The 16,607-nt window shown below is 42.4% G+C and overlaps 1 protein-coding gene across 4 annotated transcripts in view; it reads left to right on the plus strand.

Moving 5' to 3' along the window:
* Positions 1-6,727: 6,727 nt before the first annotated feature.
* TFRC (transferrin receptor) overlaps positions 6,728-16,607 on the plus strand; it is a 28,739-nt gene continuing 18,859 nt past the window's right edge. For 3 of the 4 annotated variants that reach the window (XM_036444778.2, XM_045583874.1, XM_045583875.1), the window contains exons 1-5: positions 13,009-13,067; positions 13,844-14,051; positions 14,542-14,740; positions 15,714-15,863; positions 16,009-16,111. In XM_036444778.2, coding sequence (XP_036300671.1) covers positions 13,032-13,067; positions 13,844-14,051; positions 14,542-14,740; positions 15,714-15,863; positions 16,009-16,111 — 696 coding nt within the window. In that variant the 5' untranslated portion in view covers positions 13,009-13,031. Of the gene's footprint in view, positions 6,784-13,007; positions 13,068-13,843; positions 14,052-14,541; positions 14,741-15,713; positions 15,864-16,008; positions 16,112-16,607 lie in introns of those variants that run through there. The other variant, XM_036444777.2, reaches the window with a different exon arrangement.

Consider the following 16,607-nt stretch of genomic DNA (forward strand, 5'->3'; position numbering starts at 1 on the left):
CTTGCACTCTGAGAAAGATGACCTAAGACTGTGCTTTGCAAATATAGGTCACAAGGCAGTGAGAAGTCAAGCTTAATCGATTGAAATCAGCATTTTAGAAATTAAAGAATTCCAGACTGCTTTGCACACAGCAAGGGTGTAATTTCATGAAATTTTTGTTTCAATATCATGTAAACACGCGCACACACACACATATACTGAATTGTGAAATAAAATGGACATTTTACCATGGAGCGCAGTTAAAAATGTTTGTGAAATGCTGACCTAACAGACCCCACTTAACATTTAGGCCACAGATAGGACCCCAGAAAGAGCAAATGGTTTTGAATCCTTTATTACTGAGGTGACAGATTAATGTTTTTTGTTTGTTTGTTTGTTTGTTTAAATATATTTTATTGATTTTTTACAGAGATGAAGGGAGAAGGATAGAGAGTTAGAAACATTGATGAGAGAGAAACATCGATCAGCTGCCTCCAGCACAGCCCCCACTGGGGATGTGCCCGCAACCAAGGTACATGTCCTTGACTGGAATTGAACCCTGGACTCTTCAGTCCGCAGGCCAATGCTCTATCCACTGAGCCAAACTGGTTTTGGCGATGTGTGTGTGTTGTTGTTTTTTAAAGTGATGAAATGTACATAACAGAAACAGATTAATGTTTTTAAATGTAAGGGACAAAGTACTAAATTTAATGCCTTTGTCTAAAAACTAAAAACCTCCCACCTTCAACTTCCATCATCTTGTAGGTTTGGATTTACAATGCCTTCCCCCTGCCCCATTCCCCTATTTTTCCAGCTGGGTTCCTGGCCTGTAACTAAGGGAAGAGGTGTATGTTTGGGCTGTGACCTTTGGGACAAACAGCAAGCTCCTTCTTGTAGCTGTGACTGAGTTAGAGAGGAGAATGTGTTTACACTCTATTGTACTTTTACATTAAAAAGTAGATCTTTAATTAAAAACACACACACACACACACACACAGGTAAGCAGGAAGATTAGCTGGAATCTGAATGGGCATCTAATTTGGAACAAGATTCAAAAAACTCCGAGCGTGCCTGGTGAGCACACCAAAGCCGCGCCTCTGCAGATCTGGCACTTGGCTCTCACAGACCCTGACTCGCTTTTATGTTTGCTTGTATTTAACATTTGCATCCCTGTCATTTGTCCTGTAAATATAAATTCTGTTTTCCCACCGGCCTTGTTTGCCTTTTCAGCGGTACAGATTAACCTCCTATCTTTCTGCATGTTTTTGCCTGACACAACACTACTCAGTACTAAATGTTAATAACGATGGCAATTAATTATCTTTTTTTCTTGGCCATTATCAATCACTAAGACTGCCTTTTTTTTCTTCTTCTTTTCTTTCTGGAATTGGGGCATTCAAAAACCGTTAAAGACAACTTCCCTGCTCTAGAGCAATAATATTGTTGTTAGTTGCTTAGAACTTCTGTTTCTGGGCTTTTTTTCTCTCAGAGCCACATTTACTCACTGGCTTGGGCTTATATTTGTATAATGGTGTCCTTTAAGAGCTTTCCTACCTTTTTTTTTCTTTTTTCTTTTTTAATAATTCATCATCCGTATATTGTATCCTGTGTTTACCACCCCAGGTCAACTCTCCTTCCATCACTCTTTAGGCCCCCTTTACCCTCTTCAAACTCCCTCCACCCCTCCTTCCCTCCAGCAATAACTGGTGAAGGAAAAAGAAGAGATATTATCTTCATGTGGCCAATGGGGAAACTGAGGCATGCAGCCATTTAAGCCCATGGTTACGCAGCACAATTGGTGACAGCACTGGGACCAGTTGCTGACTTCTAGGCCGATTTCACTACTACATTAGTGGTGAGGCCGAAAGCGGCCACATGCTGACTTGAGCAGCTCAGGGGAGGCCTGCATGGCGGTCTTGCAAACTCAGAGACCTAAAGGAACCACAAAGGATGGTCTGAAATTAAACTTGAACTAAAAGCAGTTACATCCTAAGCCGGTATCTTCACTGACAAGGTCACCCTCTACCTTAACTGAGCCTATCTGGTCTGTTTGTTTGTTTGTTTGTTTGCATCTTTGATAAGATACCTTTGAAATGTCTGGGTAACTTGTAACTTCCATTTTTCTGGCGCCCCTGGGGCGCAACCAAATATGATGGGTGCCAGTACAGGTACCACAAATTGCTTCATTATCATGTTAATTGTTCCTGCACCCACCTAAGTATGTGTCCATCATTTTACTTTTTATCCAATCCCAGGGTTCCCCCCTACCTTGCTATCTAACCACCTCCTTAATCTATCACCAATGAATTTCATGTAACCCATCTATGTCCCTCCTTTGATTGCAATGTATAAATACAGATGTAACCAGCCATTCTCCAGAGCATTATCTCAATTTGTTGAGGTTCTGCTTCCTGGCTTCTGTCGACAATTTGGCTCAAATAAACTCACAAAAATTCTTTACAGGTTTCAATATGTTTTTGTGTGTTTTTTGTTTGTTTGTTTGTTTTTGTTTTTTTATGTTACCAGTGGCTTCTCTGACTTGTTCTTTCCTGCGATTCCTCCCAAATATCAAGTCTTGCTTTCATCTCCAGGTGAAGAGGAAAGAGAGGAAGGGAGGAAGGGAGGATTTTGCAGCGGACTCCCATACACTCTCTTCCACCGGTCATTGCTCTGAAGAAGCGGCCAGGTAGAGTGGAATCTCAAACATACACCACAGGATCATTCTCCCGTCAGCCTTAGGGCAAACCTTTCTGCTAGAATCAACAGCTTGTGTCTTCCTCTTCATCAGCCTCAACCCTCCACAGGTTCCCCACCCCACCCCCACTGCCGCTTTCCAAGAGTAGAGCATTCCTATGAAATTTTTCTCATAAGCTGAGACGGTGCAAATGAAGACCCAATTACCATGAATTTATATGGAAAAAATGGGGGCATTTCAGCCTCCCAAAATAACCTACTAAGTCACACCAAATACACTTAATTATGTCCAGATTTTGCTAAGTATAAGACCTTTATGAGCTCTCGTAGGCTTTTCCGATACTTTAGAACACATCCTGCTAACGATGCACAAAATAAGTCAAAGTGAAGCACAGAGGCTCACAGGCACCGTTCAGAGTCATGGTGGCTTGAAGCCAGGATGCTGAGTGTCCTTCCCTGGGAAGGAGCTGGTGGGGCCACTCTTGGCACTGGAGTGAGCACTGCTCCTATATTGGCTCTCTGCAAAACAAATGCTGATCTTAACCTCCCTCCTCCTCCTCCTCCTCCTCCTCCTCCTCCTCCTCCTCCTCCTCCTCCTCCTCCTCGCGTTCCCCACTCCCCCACCACCACCACACACACACACACACAACTCCCATTTCAGATTTCCTTTGAAAATATTAATAGATGTTACCACAGAAGATGACCTGGCCTTTACGTGGGTCTGCCTACGGCTGACAGTGTGTGGGTTCTTGACTTTGTACAGGAAAAATTTCACAACGGGAGTCTAGATGAATTTTAGGAGTAGATGACGTTTCTTAAAGCTGGGGATGGTGAAACAAGGAAGGGCCTGGATAATAGGAGAGGGACCAGGTGGGGAAATGCGCCTAGGCGAGGCTGCTTTGGCTCACCAGGAAGTCAGAAAGAAGAGGGTCTTGGGTCAGGTTCAAGGGTTTCCCCAAGCTGAACTGCAGATGCCTATTGCTGCCCTGGTTGTAAGCCACTAAGCCTCATGGGGTCCCTTAGAGTTTAGGAAATGCATGCCGTGGAGGAGCAGGAGGGAGAGGGAGAGACACAGGCATGCTTCTGGGAGGGAGGGAGCCCTGGGACATGCGTTTTGAGGGGTTTAAAGGCTGGGAGATCAGGGGAGGTCTTAATGGAGAATCTCAATAGAATATTCGTCAGTTTTATGTTGATATGTAAAAATGAGACTTATTTCCTTAACTCGATCTGTCTATGAGTGTGGTTGGCAAATGGGACTAACTGGATTTCTGCTATTTAACTCCCCGAGTAGGATGACTTAAGCTATTTAACCTCTGGTTGGGGAGAAGTGCAAACCATTCTCTCTCCCTCCCTCCTTCTCTCTCTCTCTCTCCTCCTCCCTCCCCCTCTGGTTTTCTGTATAATGGAACATTTGTATAGACTGCCAGACAATGCAAAAGTACTTCTCAGTGTGTATAGATTCAGTAACAAAGCAAGACATATTTGTTTTCATCTAACTTGAAATTACAGAGGAGAGGGAAAGGGATAGTAAAGGGAATTTAATTGCTTAGTGTCTATTACTAACAAAAGCATGAAAACCTTATATAATAAAGAGTTAATATGCAAATTGACCCTCACACCCTCACATCACAAGATGGCCACCCCCACATTGTCACAAGATGGCCACCCCCATGTCATCACCAAATGGCCGCTCCTATGTCATAATAAGGTAGCTGCCCCACGTCATCAGAAGATGGCAGCCCCCATGTTGTCACAAGATGGCCATCACAAGATGTCTGCCCCCCACATCATCACAAGATAGCCATCCCCACATCATCATAAGATGGCCAGCAGGGGAGGGCAGTTGGGGAGGACCAGGCCTGCAGAGGAGGGCAGTTGGGGGTGATCATGCTGGCAGGCAGAAGTGATTAGGGGGTGATCAGGCAGGCAGGCAGGCGAGTGGTTAAGAGCCAGCAGTCCTGTATTGTAAGAAAGATGTCCTATTGCTGGTTTAGGCCCAATCCCACAGTCAGACATCCCCCAAGGGGTCCCAGATTGCATAGGGTGCAGGCTGGGCTGAGGGCCATCCCCGCCCCCCCCCCCCCAACATGAATTTCATGTACGGACCTCTAGTAAAAATATAATTGACACACTTTAAGGTGATGTCCTTCCTCTTTATTGTTTCATTGTAGTAATTAAAAAATATTTTTATTCATTTCAGAGAGGAAAGGAGAGGGAGACAGAGATAGAAACATCAATGATGAGAGAGAATCATTGATTGGCTGCCTCCTGCATGCCTCCTACTGGGGAGAAAGCTCACAACCAGGGCATGTGTCCTGACCGGGAATTGAACCATGGCTGGCAGGGCTCGTTGTAGTAATTTTTAAAATTTGGGTTTTCATAGGTTTTGTCTGACCTCCATCTCCTAAACTCTCTTTCCCCCCACGTGGCTGTAAGATTATCACCAGGACACTAGCATTGTTAGCAGACACCTTGTTATGACATAGGAGCGGCCATTTGGTGATGACATGGGGGTGGCCATCTTGTGACAATGTGGGGGTGGCCATCTTGTTAGATCCCACCAGTCTAGGAAAGGGAGAGGGGACTCAACAGGCTTATTGTCTGAATTTCAAGGCAGCTCTTCATTTTAACTTTGTCCTGTGTAGATCCACAAAGGTGCAGAAAGAGATATTCCGGCTTACAGGATTTTAAAATAGTTCTTTGGGAGAGATGTTAAGGAACGGGAATAAAAGGAAAGTTTGTGGGTAGAGCCCGGAGTATTTTCTCTATTATAGTGCCGCATAAAGGGAAGAGCAGGAGCAGAAATTTGCATTTTAAAAGAATAATTGTTCTACATCCCTCAGGGCTTCTTATCATTTTTTTATTGAATCTTTATTGTTGAAAGTATTACATATGCTTCCCTATATCCCCCCATTAATTTCTTCAAGCCCACCTCTACCCCTCACCCCAGGCCTGACACCCTATTGTCTGTGCCCATGGGTCATGAATATATGCATAACAAGTTCTTTGTTTGATCTCCCCCCCTTCCCTCTGAGGTTCTGCAGTCAGTTCTATACTTCCACGTCTCTGAATCTTATTTTGTTCATCAGTTTATTTTGTTCACTAGATTCCACATAGGAGAGTATGTGATACTTGTCTTTTTCTAACTGACTTATTTCGTTTACTATAACACTCTCCCAGGGCTCTTATCTTGGAAAGGCTTTATCTAACATTTTTATAGCCCCTGTCGTTTTTTCCCTTTGTACACTTGTCTAATTTCCCTCACTAGGACCAGAGGTTACAAAGAGGCCGGGAGAGGGTGTGAATGTTTGGAAGGTGTTTAATAAAGTGGCCAAGAATTCAATTTTATTTATTATGCACTGAAGAATCCTATAACAACGGCAATGGACATACAAGTTCATCCTCCATTCTATCGTCCTAATCTTTTTTCTGTTTCCTTCCCATTCTCTCACGCATTAAACATTAATTAATAATTCCCTCACGGCCAGTCTTGGTTTATGAGTCGCTTTTCCACATCCCAAATACAAATTTGCATTTTGGTTTTCATTATTTTTCCTCTTTGCTTAGCCCAAGTATCCTCGAGATTGCAAAATATATATCTGTACAATATGGCTTTATATTCCATCAAGGACATATGCTTTAAAGGAATTATTTCGGTGTAAAAAGTCAACAGTGAGGAGTAAGCGTGAACACCATCTGACCTTGCAGGGCAAGGTCTGGCGATCCGTCAAGGTTAGACTGCAGGAGCTGGGTTGTAGAGCTGCGGGCCGCACCCCAGCAGAGAGAGAGAGAGAGACTCCGCGCCCGCAGGTGGTGTCAATCACTCCCCCCCCCGCGCGCCCCGCCCACCCCGCGCGCCCCGCCCACCCTCGGAATTGGCGCCTTTTTCTCTCACCTGACCCGCCCCCCGCCTGGCCCGCGCGTGTTCCGCCGGGGGCGATCCGTTCGCTGCGCGACTCGCTAGGTGTACGTGCGGCAGGAAGTGACGACAGCCCGCGGGGGGTCGCAGGGGGCGGGGCCAGGCTATAAACGGCGGGCGGGGCCGCCGCGGGCTCGGAGTGTCAGCTTCAGTCGGCGGAGGTGCGGCTCACTGCGGCGGAGGGGCTCCCGGTGAGTGGCCCGCCGCTCCGCGTCCTCCTGCGGCCGCTGCCTCTGCGGGGCAGCCCGGGCGGTCGGGGGGCGGCCCCGCTCCATGCCGCCCCGTCTCCTCGGAAGCCGCGGGCCACGCGGGCCAGCTGCCGCGCCTCCCGGGAGCGGGCGGGCGGGCGGGTGGGCGGGCGGGAGGGAGCGGGGCCGCGTGCGGGTGGGAGGAGGAGGAGGAGGGGGCCGCCTCGGCGCGAGGCGCGGGCGGCAGGTGCCGCGGGGCGGCCGGCTGGCGGGCGGAGCGGGGCTGCCCCGGCCTTCTCCTCTACTCCCCCGCTCGCCTCCGTCGCCCAGAGCCGCGTGGCTTCCCCGTTAGGACTCTGGTGAGGGCGAGCTGGACGGCTCCCAACTGTCACCGTGCGCCCCGCCATTGTGCTTCCGGGGCCTCGGGCCACGCGAGCCCGGGTTCCCACCGGCGGGCCCTGAGGAAGGCGCGGGCCCCGGGGGCAGCCCCGCGCCGCGGGCTCGGGAGCGGGGTCCGCCCGGCGCCGCCGCAGGGGTGGCCCGCGCCGAGCACGTGGCGGCCTGGGAAGCGGCCCCCGGGAATGGCTGCCTGTCGGGGTGCGGGGGTGACCTTGAGCCCGTGAGCCCTCGGCGCCCCTTGGCGCTCGCCCCGGAGCCTGGGCTCGCCGCGGAGAGGAACCGAGCGGCGGCCCCGGGTTCGGTTACCGGTCTGCCCCGGGCGTGCAGGTGGGGGTTCCTGTGAGCTGGTGCACGTGAACTCTCCGCAGAACCCGATCTTCCTGGCCGCTCGCTGCTCTTGGGCTTGTGTGTGTGTCGGGGTTCTCAGTTTTCCCCCCCAGACAGAAGCCAACTGGACACCGGCTGGCTTGCCTCTCCTCGCCTCACTGTGAAATGGGAGACCCTGGGAATGAAAACGCGTGCTTTGTGAGAGCTGTGGTCTGAGAGGCTTAGTGAAAGTTTTTTTTGTTTGTTTTTAGTGATTTTTTTTTTTTTTTTTTTTTTTTTTTTTACAGAAGGGAGAGAGACGGAGAGCTAGAAACATCAATGAGAGAGAAACATCAGCTGCCTCTTGCACAACCCCCACTGGGGATGTGTCCTTGACCGGACTCGAACCTGGGACCCCTACGCTCTATCCACTGAGCCAAACCGGTTTCGGCTTAGTGAAAGTTTTATTTGGATTGGGATCAGTTTGCACAGTTGGGGCGATGTGTGGTCAAAGGTCCACGCTGTCTCTGTTTGCGGCCGTCGACGGCTCTCTTAAGGTGGTCGCTGGGAGAACACTTTGTGACTTGACTCTTTTCGTTTAACACTTGACCTCTGCACACTTGTTGTTGACCTTGGGTACCTCAAAGAACTTGACTGCTATGATATTTTATCCTGTTTTCTTGGCTGGGTAGAAGGGGGGGTTAATAGGATTGCCGTAGGATATAGTCCTGTTAGAGGTTATTTAAATACCTGATATCTCTATTCTGTGCTTACACATGAGTTTGGAATACTAGATGCTGATTCAGTTGTTTCTGAGCTGGGGAGCTTGGCCTCGGACAAATGTTTCAAGTGATTTACAAAAATTGATTTTTACGGTGAAAATGTAGGCATTTGCTGGCCCTGCTGACCTCCCGCAACTACCCCCCCCCCCCTCAGTTTTGGATTATAATAAACTCAGTATGCTAAAAAAAAAAAAAACAAAATTAAAACATTTTTGTCATTGATATGAAATTTCCCAAAAGTCTATTAATAGCGTAGCACCCTTTAATTTGTCTTTGAGCCCGGCCAACAAGCGCTGGCACGCACATGAAGGCACACACACCTGGGATCCAGGGTCCCTGGGCCCCATGCAGGAGGTAACCAATAGATAGCTCTCTTTCTCTCCCCCTTTTCCTGCCCCCTCCTCTCTCCCTTCCACTCTGAAAATCTATAGAAAAAATCCTCAAGTGAGGATTCGCTACAATAAGTTGTCTTTTTTCTTCTTTTTTTAAAATTTTTTTATTAAGGTATTATATGTGTACTACCTTACCAATCCCCACCACCACCACCACACACACTCCCATACAATAAGTTGTCTTTGATGCAATGTTCTTTGTCAGGTAATGGCGTGCTTCTAGTCTGAGCTGAAGATTGTTGGATAGGGAAGAGCGCCTTGGCTAATTCTGCCCTCAGGGGAGGCATTTATTGCCTCTGATAATGTACATGTACTTATTAAAAATGAAGCAAGGAGCACAGCTGAATTTAAATTAGACAACAATGAAAGCTAGTTAAAAATGATCTTGCCCTGGCTGATGTAGATGGAGCATTCTGCAGTACACCCAAGGTGGCGGGTTCAATTCCCGGTCAGAGCACATACTCAGGTTGCAGGTTTGATCCCGGATTGAGGCTCTGTGCGGGAGGCAACCAGTCTGTGTCTCTCTTCTCTCTCTCAGGCCTTTTTTAAGTCCTCTGAGGCCATTTGGAACTCTTCTTGTGTATGCTTTCCTTGAGCATTGCAGGGTAAACTGCAATGACTTCAGGTGGTTCTGACCTTCCAATTGGGCAATCTTTTTTAAGAAAGCTGAATGGTAATCAAGATACTGCTTGGTTTTTTGTTTGTTTGTTTTTTTGTTTCTTAATTTCCTCCACTGCCTTTTCAATTTAGGCTCTTAAAGCTAGGAAAGACCTTGACCTTGTCTTTACAAGTCATTCTGTGTATAATCAAGTATGAGTTCCAAAGGCCCTGCAAAAGTTTCATAAGTTCATGTAGTCTTATTTTCACTGGCAAATGCATAGTTGTCTAGGGAAATATTTTGCAAAATGGGTATCAGTTATCAATTGCTTGAGGTCTTGGAGCCTTACCCATGTAAGCATTAAAGTTTTCTACTTTTAAACATCTCCCTACCATCCAAGCTTTGCTTAGTGATTTCGGGATAAAATAGAATAGTGACGTATAAGAAAAAATTCCAGATATCAGGTTTCATTATATTCTTATCATTTCCAAGTGATATAACAAACGAACTTCATACATTAGGCATGCCCCTATATTAAAAAATGGGATCTCAGTACCATGTAATTCCATTTCAAGTATTATTTAGGATAAGCAAAACAGAAGAGGCATTACGGAGATGGCCCATGAGTAGGACTTCAAGAACAGGGAAAGAATGTTAGCGGGTAAAGGCATGACTGGCATCTGTTTCACGTGCAGAAAATAGAGGGCAGGGAAGTATTGGGTAGTGAAGGCCTCTAGAACAGCGTCAGCAGGCAAAGGAGCTTCACTTTATCTGGCTCCAAGGACTTTGGAACTGGGGCCTCTTTTCAGTGATAACAAGTGTCTTGTTTTTATTTCAAGTAAAATGGAATAGCAGCTTTGAGTGCTGTACATAGGCGAAAGTATAGTTTAGTTCCTGCCTTCTGGTTTTGAGACACCCCAGAGGAGCTTAAGACCTCAAGATAATTACTGTATTTAAAAAATTAAATATAAATTAATGCCACATTAAAGAAAGTGGGAACAATGTTTGAATTTTAAAGAAGTTTGAGATTGTAGTCGACTACCTTTGCCTGTCTCCTGCCTTCCATTCCATGGATCAGTTGAAAACATTTCAGATCCTCTTTTCCATTTCATGTTCAGAAACAAGGGGGCTCTGTTTTGCTTACCTTAATTATCATTATTAATGTGAGCAACTGAGTAGTTGTCCCATTTATTGTTAACACCAAGGTATACCAGGTGCTCATCTGAATAAAAATCAAGGTAATGTTTGGTTTATTTCTTTTTGTTAATCCTCACTCAAGGATATTTTTCAATTGATTTTTAGGGAGTGGAAGAGAGGAGGAGAGACATAGAGAAACAACATGTGAGAGAGACATGTCAATTGATTGCCTCCCATCCAGTACTAGGGATCCCTGACCAGTGCTAGGGATCGAGCTTGAAACCGAGGTACATGCCCTTGACTGGAATAGAACACAGGACCCTTCAGTCCTTGGGCTGACTCTGTCTACTGAACCACTGTTTAGGGCTGGTTTGTTTCTTGTAATAGATTATCAGCATTGGTGGTGATATCTTGAAATAAGCCAAATAAGAGTTTCTGCATGTGCTTATAGATATGATAGTGTTATTGCAACTAGTTTAGAAAGTTTCTCTCCCATGCTTTTAGAATATTTAAATTAATGATTTCAGTTGGAATAAAATTCATTAAGGGGTTCTTTTAAATAGAAGTCTTTACTCTGTTTTTGGCAGTTTTTATTTTTTTATTTTATTTGAAACAGAATGGGTATGTGAGGTAATTTTAAAAGAAGGACTCAAATTTGCTGTATGTAAAACTTCCGGGAATAACTTTTGTGGATATAGCATTATATTCTTCACAGGTCGTTAAAAATAGGAATTGCCTAGGTCATAATTATTTTCTCTGACTTGATTTCTTTTGTTATAGCCTTAATTTTGTACCTGGGGATTGAAATAGAAATACCTGTTTTCTCAGTAAAAAATATGCTTTGATTTTAATTATATACAAAACCGTCCTTAGATGTTTTATTAATGTAGACTTGGAACCAATCTCATTATTTATTTAAATCCTTTATTTAGATCACTTTAAAAAATATGTTGTCACTTTAGTGTTAAAATTAATTTCAAACTAGAAACTTTGAGGAATGGCTGATGAGCATTAAAGTAAGCTGCTTTTTCCTAGAAAAGGATGATTAAAATTGGTTCAGGGTGGGGCCTTCTAGTTCTGGCTCTAGTGATTGGGTTAGGGCAGTTCTGGTGCAGCAATAGTGATAAGCATTTTGTGCCAGATGGGGCAAGAGATGGTGCTTCTAAGAATATGATCTATTTATTGGTTATTGGCTCTGGTCTTAAACCTATAACACTTTATTTAAAGCTACAGCCTTAAATAAAATGTGTTATAGGTTTTGATAGGAGACTTTTTCTAATTTAAATTTATATAATATCTTTTGTTTTACAGTCTGCATATATCTCACAACTTGCTTTGTGTCATGTAGGTGTTAAATGTGCTGTAAGTGTACTGATAGTATCGAAAAAGCCATAAAATAGGTAGTATGGTATAAATGTTCATTTTATACATCTCAACATAAGTATCATTTTCCAGTGTGTAGATGCACTCAAACCAAATTAAAAATCCAGATTTCAGTTAATAATCATGTTTTAACTTAACATAGGATTTTATTGGCTACAGAGGTGTTTTTCTTTGGAAAAAGTTAAGATTAGTTTCTTAATATTTTTAGAAGCGAGAACACAATTTCTATAACCCAGTAACACATTGAATTTCATTTTTAGATTATAATTTTTCAGTCTTGAACAAGTCACTTAACCGCTCAGATAATTTGGCTCTTCATCTAGGAAATAGCATACTCTATGTTTTTCCTTTTGTGTATTCTTTTTGCATCAAAGATCTATATATCATTTATAGGAACTGTTCATTTAATCAGAAGGATCAGGTTTTCTCTCCTTTTCTATTGGAGATGCTTTGTTGGTTTTTTTTAGGTGCCAGTCTTATTTCTTTTGTATTGTCCCTTTGATTAAATTCAGTTACATAAATTTACATACCATAAATGATAGTCAACTAGTTTTTCCCACGTTTTTTATTTTTGAAAAAATTTCAAGCCCACAAGAAAAAATGAAATAGCAGTAATATGCATATTCATACACCCTTTACCTAGACACATCAGTCATTAACTGTTTCCACATTTGCTTTAATTCTTATATACTTTTTAAATGAAAGTTACAGGCATTATAATACCTCATCCTTAAAATTTTACCCATTAATCTCCAAAAACGCAATACCATTATCACATTCCCCAAATCTAAGATGCAATACTGTTCCAGTATATGATATATATTGACATTTCTTATCTCTCCCAATAATGTTCTTGAGGCTGTCTACCCATTGTACCTCAATTTGATATCTGATCAAAGATTGCAATAAGCTTAGTTGTCATAAACTAAATATCTTGGTGAGAAGCCCTTTCTAGAAAGGTGATAATATTTAAAAGTAAATTTGAGCCTGTTTGGCATGGCTCAGTAATTGAATGTCGATTATGAACCCAGCAGGTCATGGTCAGTTCCTGGTCAGGGCACATGCCTGGGTTGTGGGCTCAATCCCCAGTTGGGGATGGGTGGGAGGATTAAAATACTTTAAAAATTTTTTAAAGTAACTTTGATACATAATTTAGTGTGGTAATAAAAAGCCTTTATTATTTAGATACAATGGCATCTATCTCATTAGGATAATTCTATTTTATTACTAGGCTCTTCTGTGTGGCAACTCAGAATGATGGATCAAGCCAGATCAGCATTCTCCAACTTGGTAAGATATTTTAAGTTTATATTTCTGTCAATAGTTTGTAAGAATGTGAAGTATGCAATAATGACTTTGACCAAGTAAGCATGAAATACAATCCAAAGCTGTTATCAGGTATTCATTTACATTTGAAATGGTAATCACCAGGCATAACTCATCCCACAAAAGAAGAATATAGTATTTAGTATTGGGTAGAATTAATTATGGAAAATCTTGTCAGGACTTTAGGGTATTTGGGGCATTGTGGAGGGAACTGCCAAGTAGAACTAAAAGCATAAATCAACATGTATTTACATAACCAAACCTGAATGAAAAGGCTGAAGGAGATGAAGAAGGCCAGTATATGTTCTAGCCATAACCTGCCATTGACAGAACTGGGTGCACAGAAGAATATTGGTTTGAAAAGGGAACTGCTTTTGTTGTTGTTAATCCTCACCCCAGGATATTTTTTCCATTGATTTTTAGAGAGAGTGGAAGGGAGGAGAGACAGAGAAGACAACATGAGAGAGACATATTAATTGGTTGCCCCCACACCCCTACCAGGGTCAGGATTGAGCCTGCAACCCAGGTATGTGTCTTTGGCTGGAATTGGCTGAGGACCCTTCAGTTCCCAGGCCGACTATCCAATGAGCCAAATCAGCTAGGGCAGGGACTTCTTTTTCCTTAAGAACATATCGTAAGTCATAGTAATGGCCCAATAAGTATATTGTTTGACCAAATGTTTTTGTTAATGTTCCTACTCCCTTCTTAATGCTTTCTTTATTTTTTTAAAAAAATCTCAGTTTGGTGGAGATCCGTTGTCATATAGCCGGTTTAGTCTCACACGGCAAGTAGATGGCGATAACAGTCGTGTGGAGATGAAACTAGCTGCAGATGAAGAAGATACTGACAATAACATGAGGGGTAATCGTGCTCACACTGCAAAACGGAAAAGGCTTAATGGACTTCTCTGCTGTGGGACTATTGCTGTAATCATCTTTTTCTTGATTGGTAAGAGTGCCATTTAAAACTTAAATGTTTCTTGTCACCAAGTTGTTAATTCAATTCAGCAAACATTTATATTGTACCTTCTTGTGTGCCATTGTGCAAGGTAGTAGAAATACAATAATTAAGACTCTATACCTGTCTTTGAGTTTAGCCTGGTCAGAGAACGAGGCACATGAATCATTTCAGTGTAATGTGCAAATGTTAGACTAGAAATGCGCTCAGGATATTTGTAGCATAGAAGCTTGGCCTAAGGATTCAAGGAAGGCTACTGGGAAGAAAATACTCCCATGCTTTAAAAAGGTAACTTTAAAATAAAGTTCTTGTAATTTATTAGATTAAATGATTTAAAATATATAAAACATACATTGATTCCTTTCTAACTGCTTTAAATTAGATTAAAAACAGTATTCTCAAAACATAATATTTTAATCCCTATAGGATTAGATTATAAATAAAATTCTATGAATTCAGCTCTGTAATTTTTCATCTTTAGGATTTTTGATTGGCTATTTGGGCTATTGTAAACGTGTAGAGTCAAAAACTGAATGTGAGAAAGCAGAGCCTCCAGAGATAGAGACTGAAGGGGAAGTTGAAGAGAGCCGGCCTGAAGTATCTCCCCAGTTGTTTTGGTCAGACCTCAAAGCAATGTTGTCAAAGAAACTGGATACCATAGAGTTCACCAACACAATCAGGTAAGTTTGAGCAACTTCACAAGTTCGACCTTAGTATCTAAACAAAGGTGACCTTCTGGAGGAAAGGCTTTTTATAGAGTAGGGGAGACTTCCCATGTTTTGTTAGAGGGTAAAGGAATCAGTAAAGTAGTCAAACTATGTTGATAGGGAAAAGAGTAGAACTTTTGTGGGGACTCTCCTTTTTCTTAAAAAGAATTTACAGGTCCACCCTAGCTGGTTTGGCTCTGTGGATAGAGTATCAGCCTTTGAACTTAAGGATCCCAGGTTTGATTCCAGTCAAGGGCACATTCCCAGGTTGTGGGACCGATCCCCAAGGAGGCAGCCAACCGATGATTCTCTTGGTTGAGACTAATTGACATGTCTAGTATTCCTTGATTTCTTCTGGTTCTCAGTCATTAATCCATGCCTTAAGAAGTATTGTAAAGGTTTCTGTCCTTAGATACTTTTAAATTGATTACATATAGAGAGGAAAACATCATTTGGCTGCCACCTGCACCCTCCTACAGGGAATCTAGCTCACAACCTGGTAGGTGCCCTGACAGAGAATCAACCAGCAACCTTTTGGTGCATGGTCCATGCTCAACCAAATGAGCCACAAAAGGGCGATCCTTAGATTTTTAAATTCTTCCTTACACACATATCTAACACTGTAAAGGACAAATTTATATTTTACCTTTTTCTAGCTTTACTAACTTCCAATGGTACAATAGTTTTTTTTAGTTTTAAATTAGAAATATTGGCATTTTTATCCCATCTGATGAATACTTTTGTATATACTGTACATTAGGCATTATGGTTGAAGTAAATATTGTCATAATAAGCAGTTTTGCTTCCAGGGATTTCACAATACTTTAAAGTAGTTAAAAATAATGGTCTATACCTGAAACCTATGTATGTTCTCTCAATTAAAAAACAATTTATTTGATCATTTTTAGTTTAATGTTTATTTTAACAGTGACATTTTTTCATCCAGGCAGCTGAATGAAAATTCTTATGTTCCTCGTGAGGCTGGATCTCAAAAAGATACAAACCTTGCTTTTTATATTGAAGATAAATTCCGTAAACTTCAATTCAGCAAAGCCTGGCATAATGAACATTTTGTTAAGATTCAGGTCAAAAGCAGGTATGTTGAAAGATGGTAAACTTATTTTATAGAAGTAGCTACTTTAGTTAATGATAAATATAGCAAAGACTAAATGTATTAAAACTATTTAATTTTTTTCCCCAATGCTGGTCTTAGCTTCATTTTAACACAATCTTTTAAACAGTAATCCAAACTCAGTGACACTAATGAATGGGAAACAAGACTCAGGATTCCTTGTGGAGAACCCTCAGGGTTACGTGGCATACAGTAAGGCTGGGACAGTTACTGTAAGTAAAACAAAATACTGCATGACTTTTTTTTCCCCTTTCTGTTGAATAGCTCACAAGCTCATTGTCTTTACTGTTCTTAGGAGTTATAGTATAAATTTACTTATAAAATGTAACTGGTCATGAGATATTCTTATTCTTAACCCTCCTATGCCATGGTTAAAATGAAATTCCAAATCTTCATCTTGGTTGGCAAGGCTCTAAGTAATCCTACTTCTCCCTTTTCTTCACTGTGCTCTTGCTAGGGTTCTTGTCCCACCCTTACAAAGGGTTCACCAATCAGGAGAAAGGGACTGATGCATAGATTCAAGAAGGAATCCAAAGACGAAAGATAATTTTGAAAGGCATTGGGGGTCAGGTAAAAGGAACTTCAGCTAAAGGAACTGAAGACTACTCAACTAAGGAGCCCGTACTTTTTTTTTTTTTTTAATTTATTGATTTTTCACAGAGAGGAAGGGAGAGAGATAGAGAGCTAGAAATGTTGATGAGAGAGAAA

The sequence above is a fragment of the Pipistrellus kuhlii genome, unplaced genomic scaffold (assembly GCF_014108245.1).
Source record: "Pipistrellus kuhlii isolate mPipKuh1 unplaced genomic scaffold, mPipKuh1.p scaffold_m20_p_2, whole genome shotgun sequence".
Taxonomy (NCBI): Eukaryota; Metazoa; Chordata; class Mammalia; order Chiroptera; family Vespertilionidae; genus Pipistrellus; species Pipistrellus kuhlii.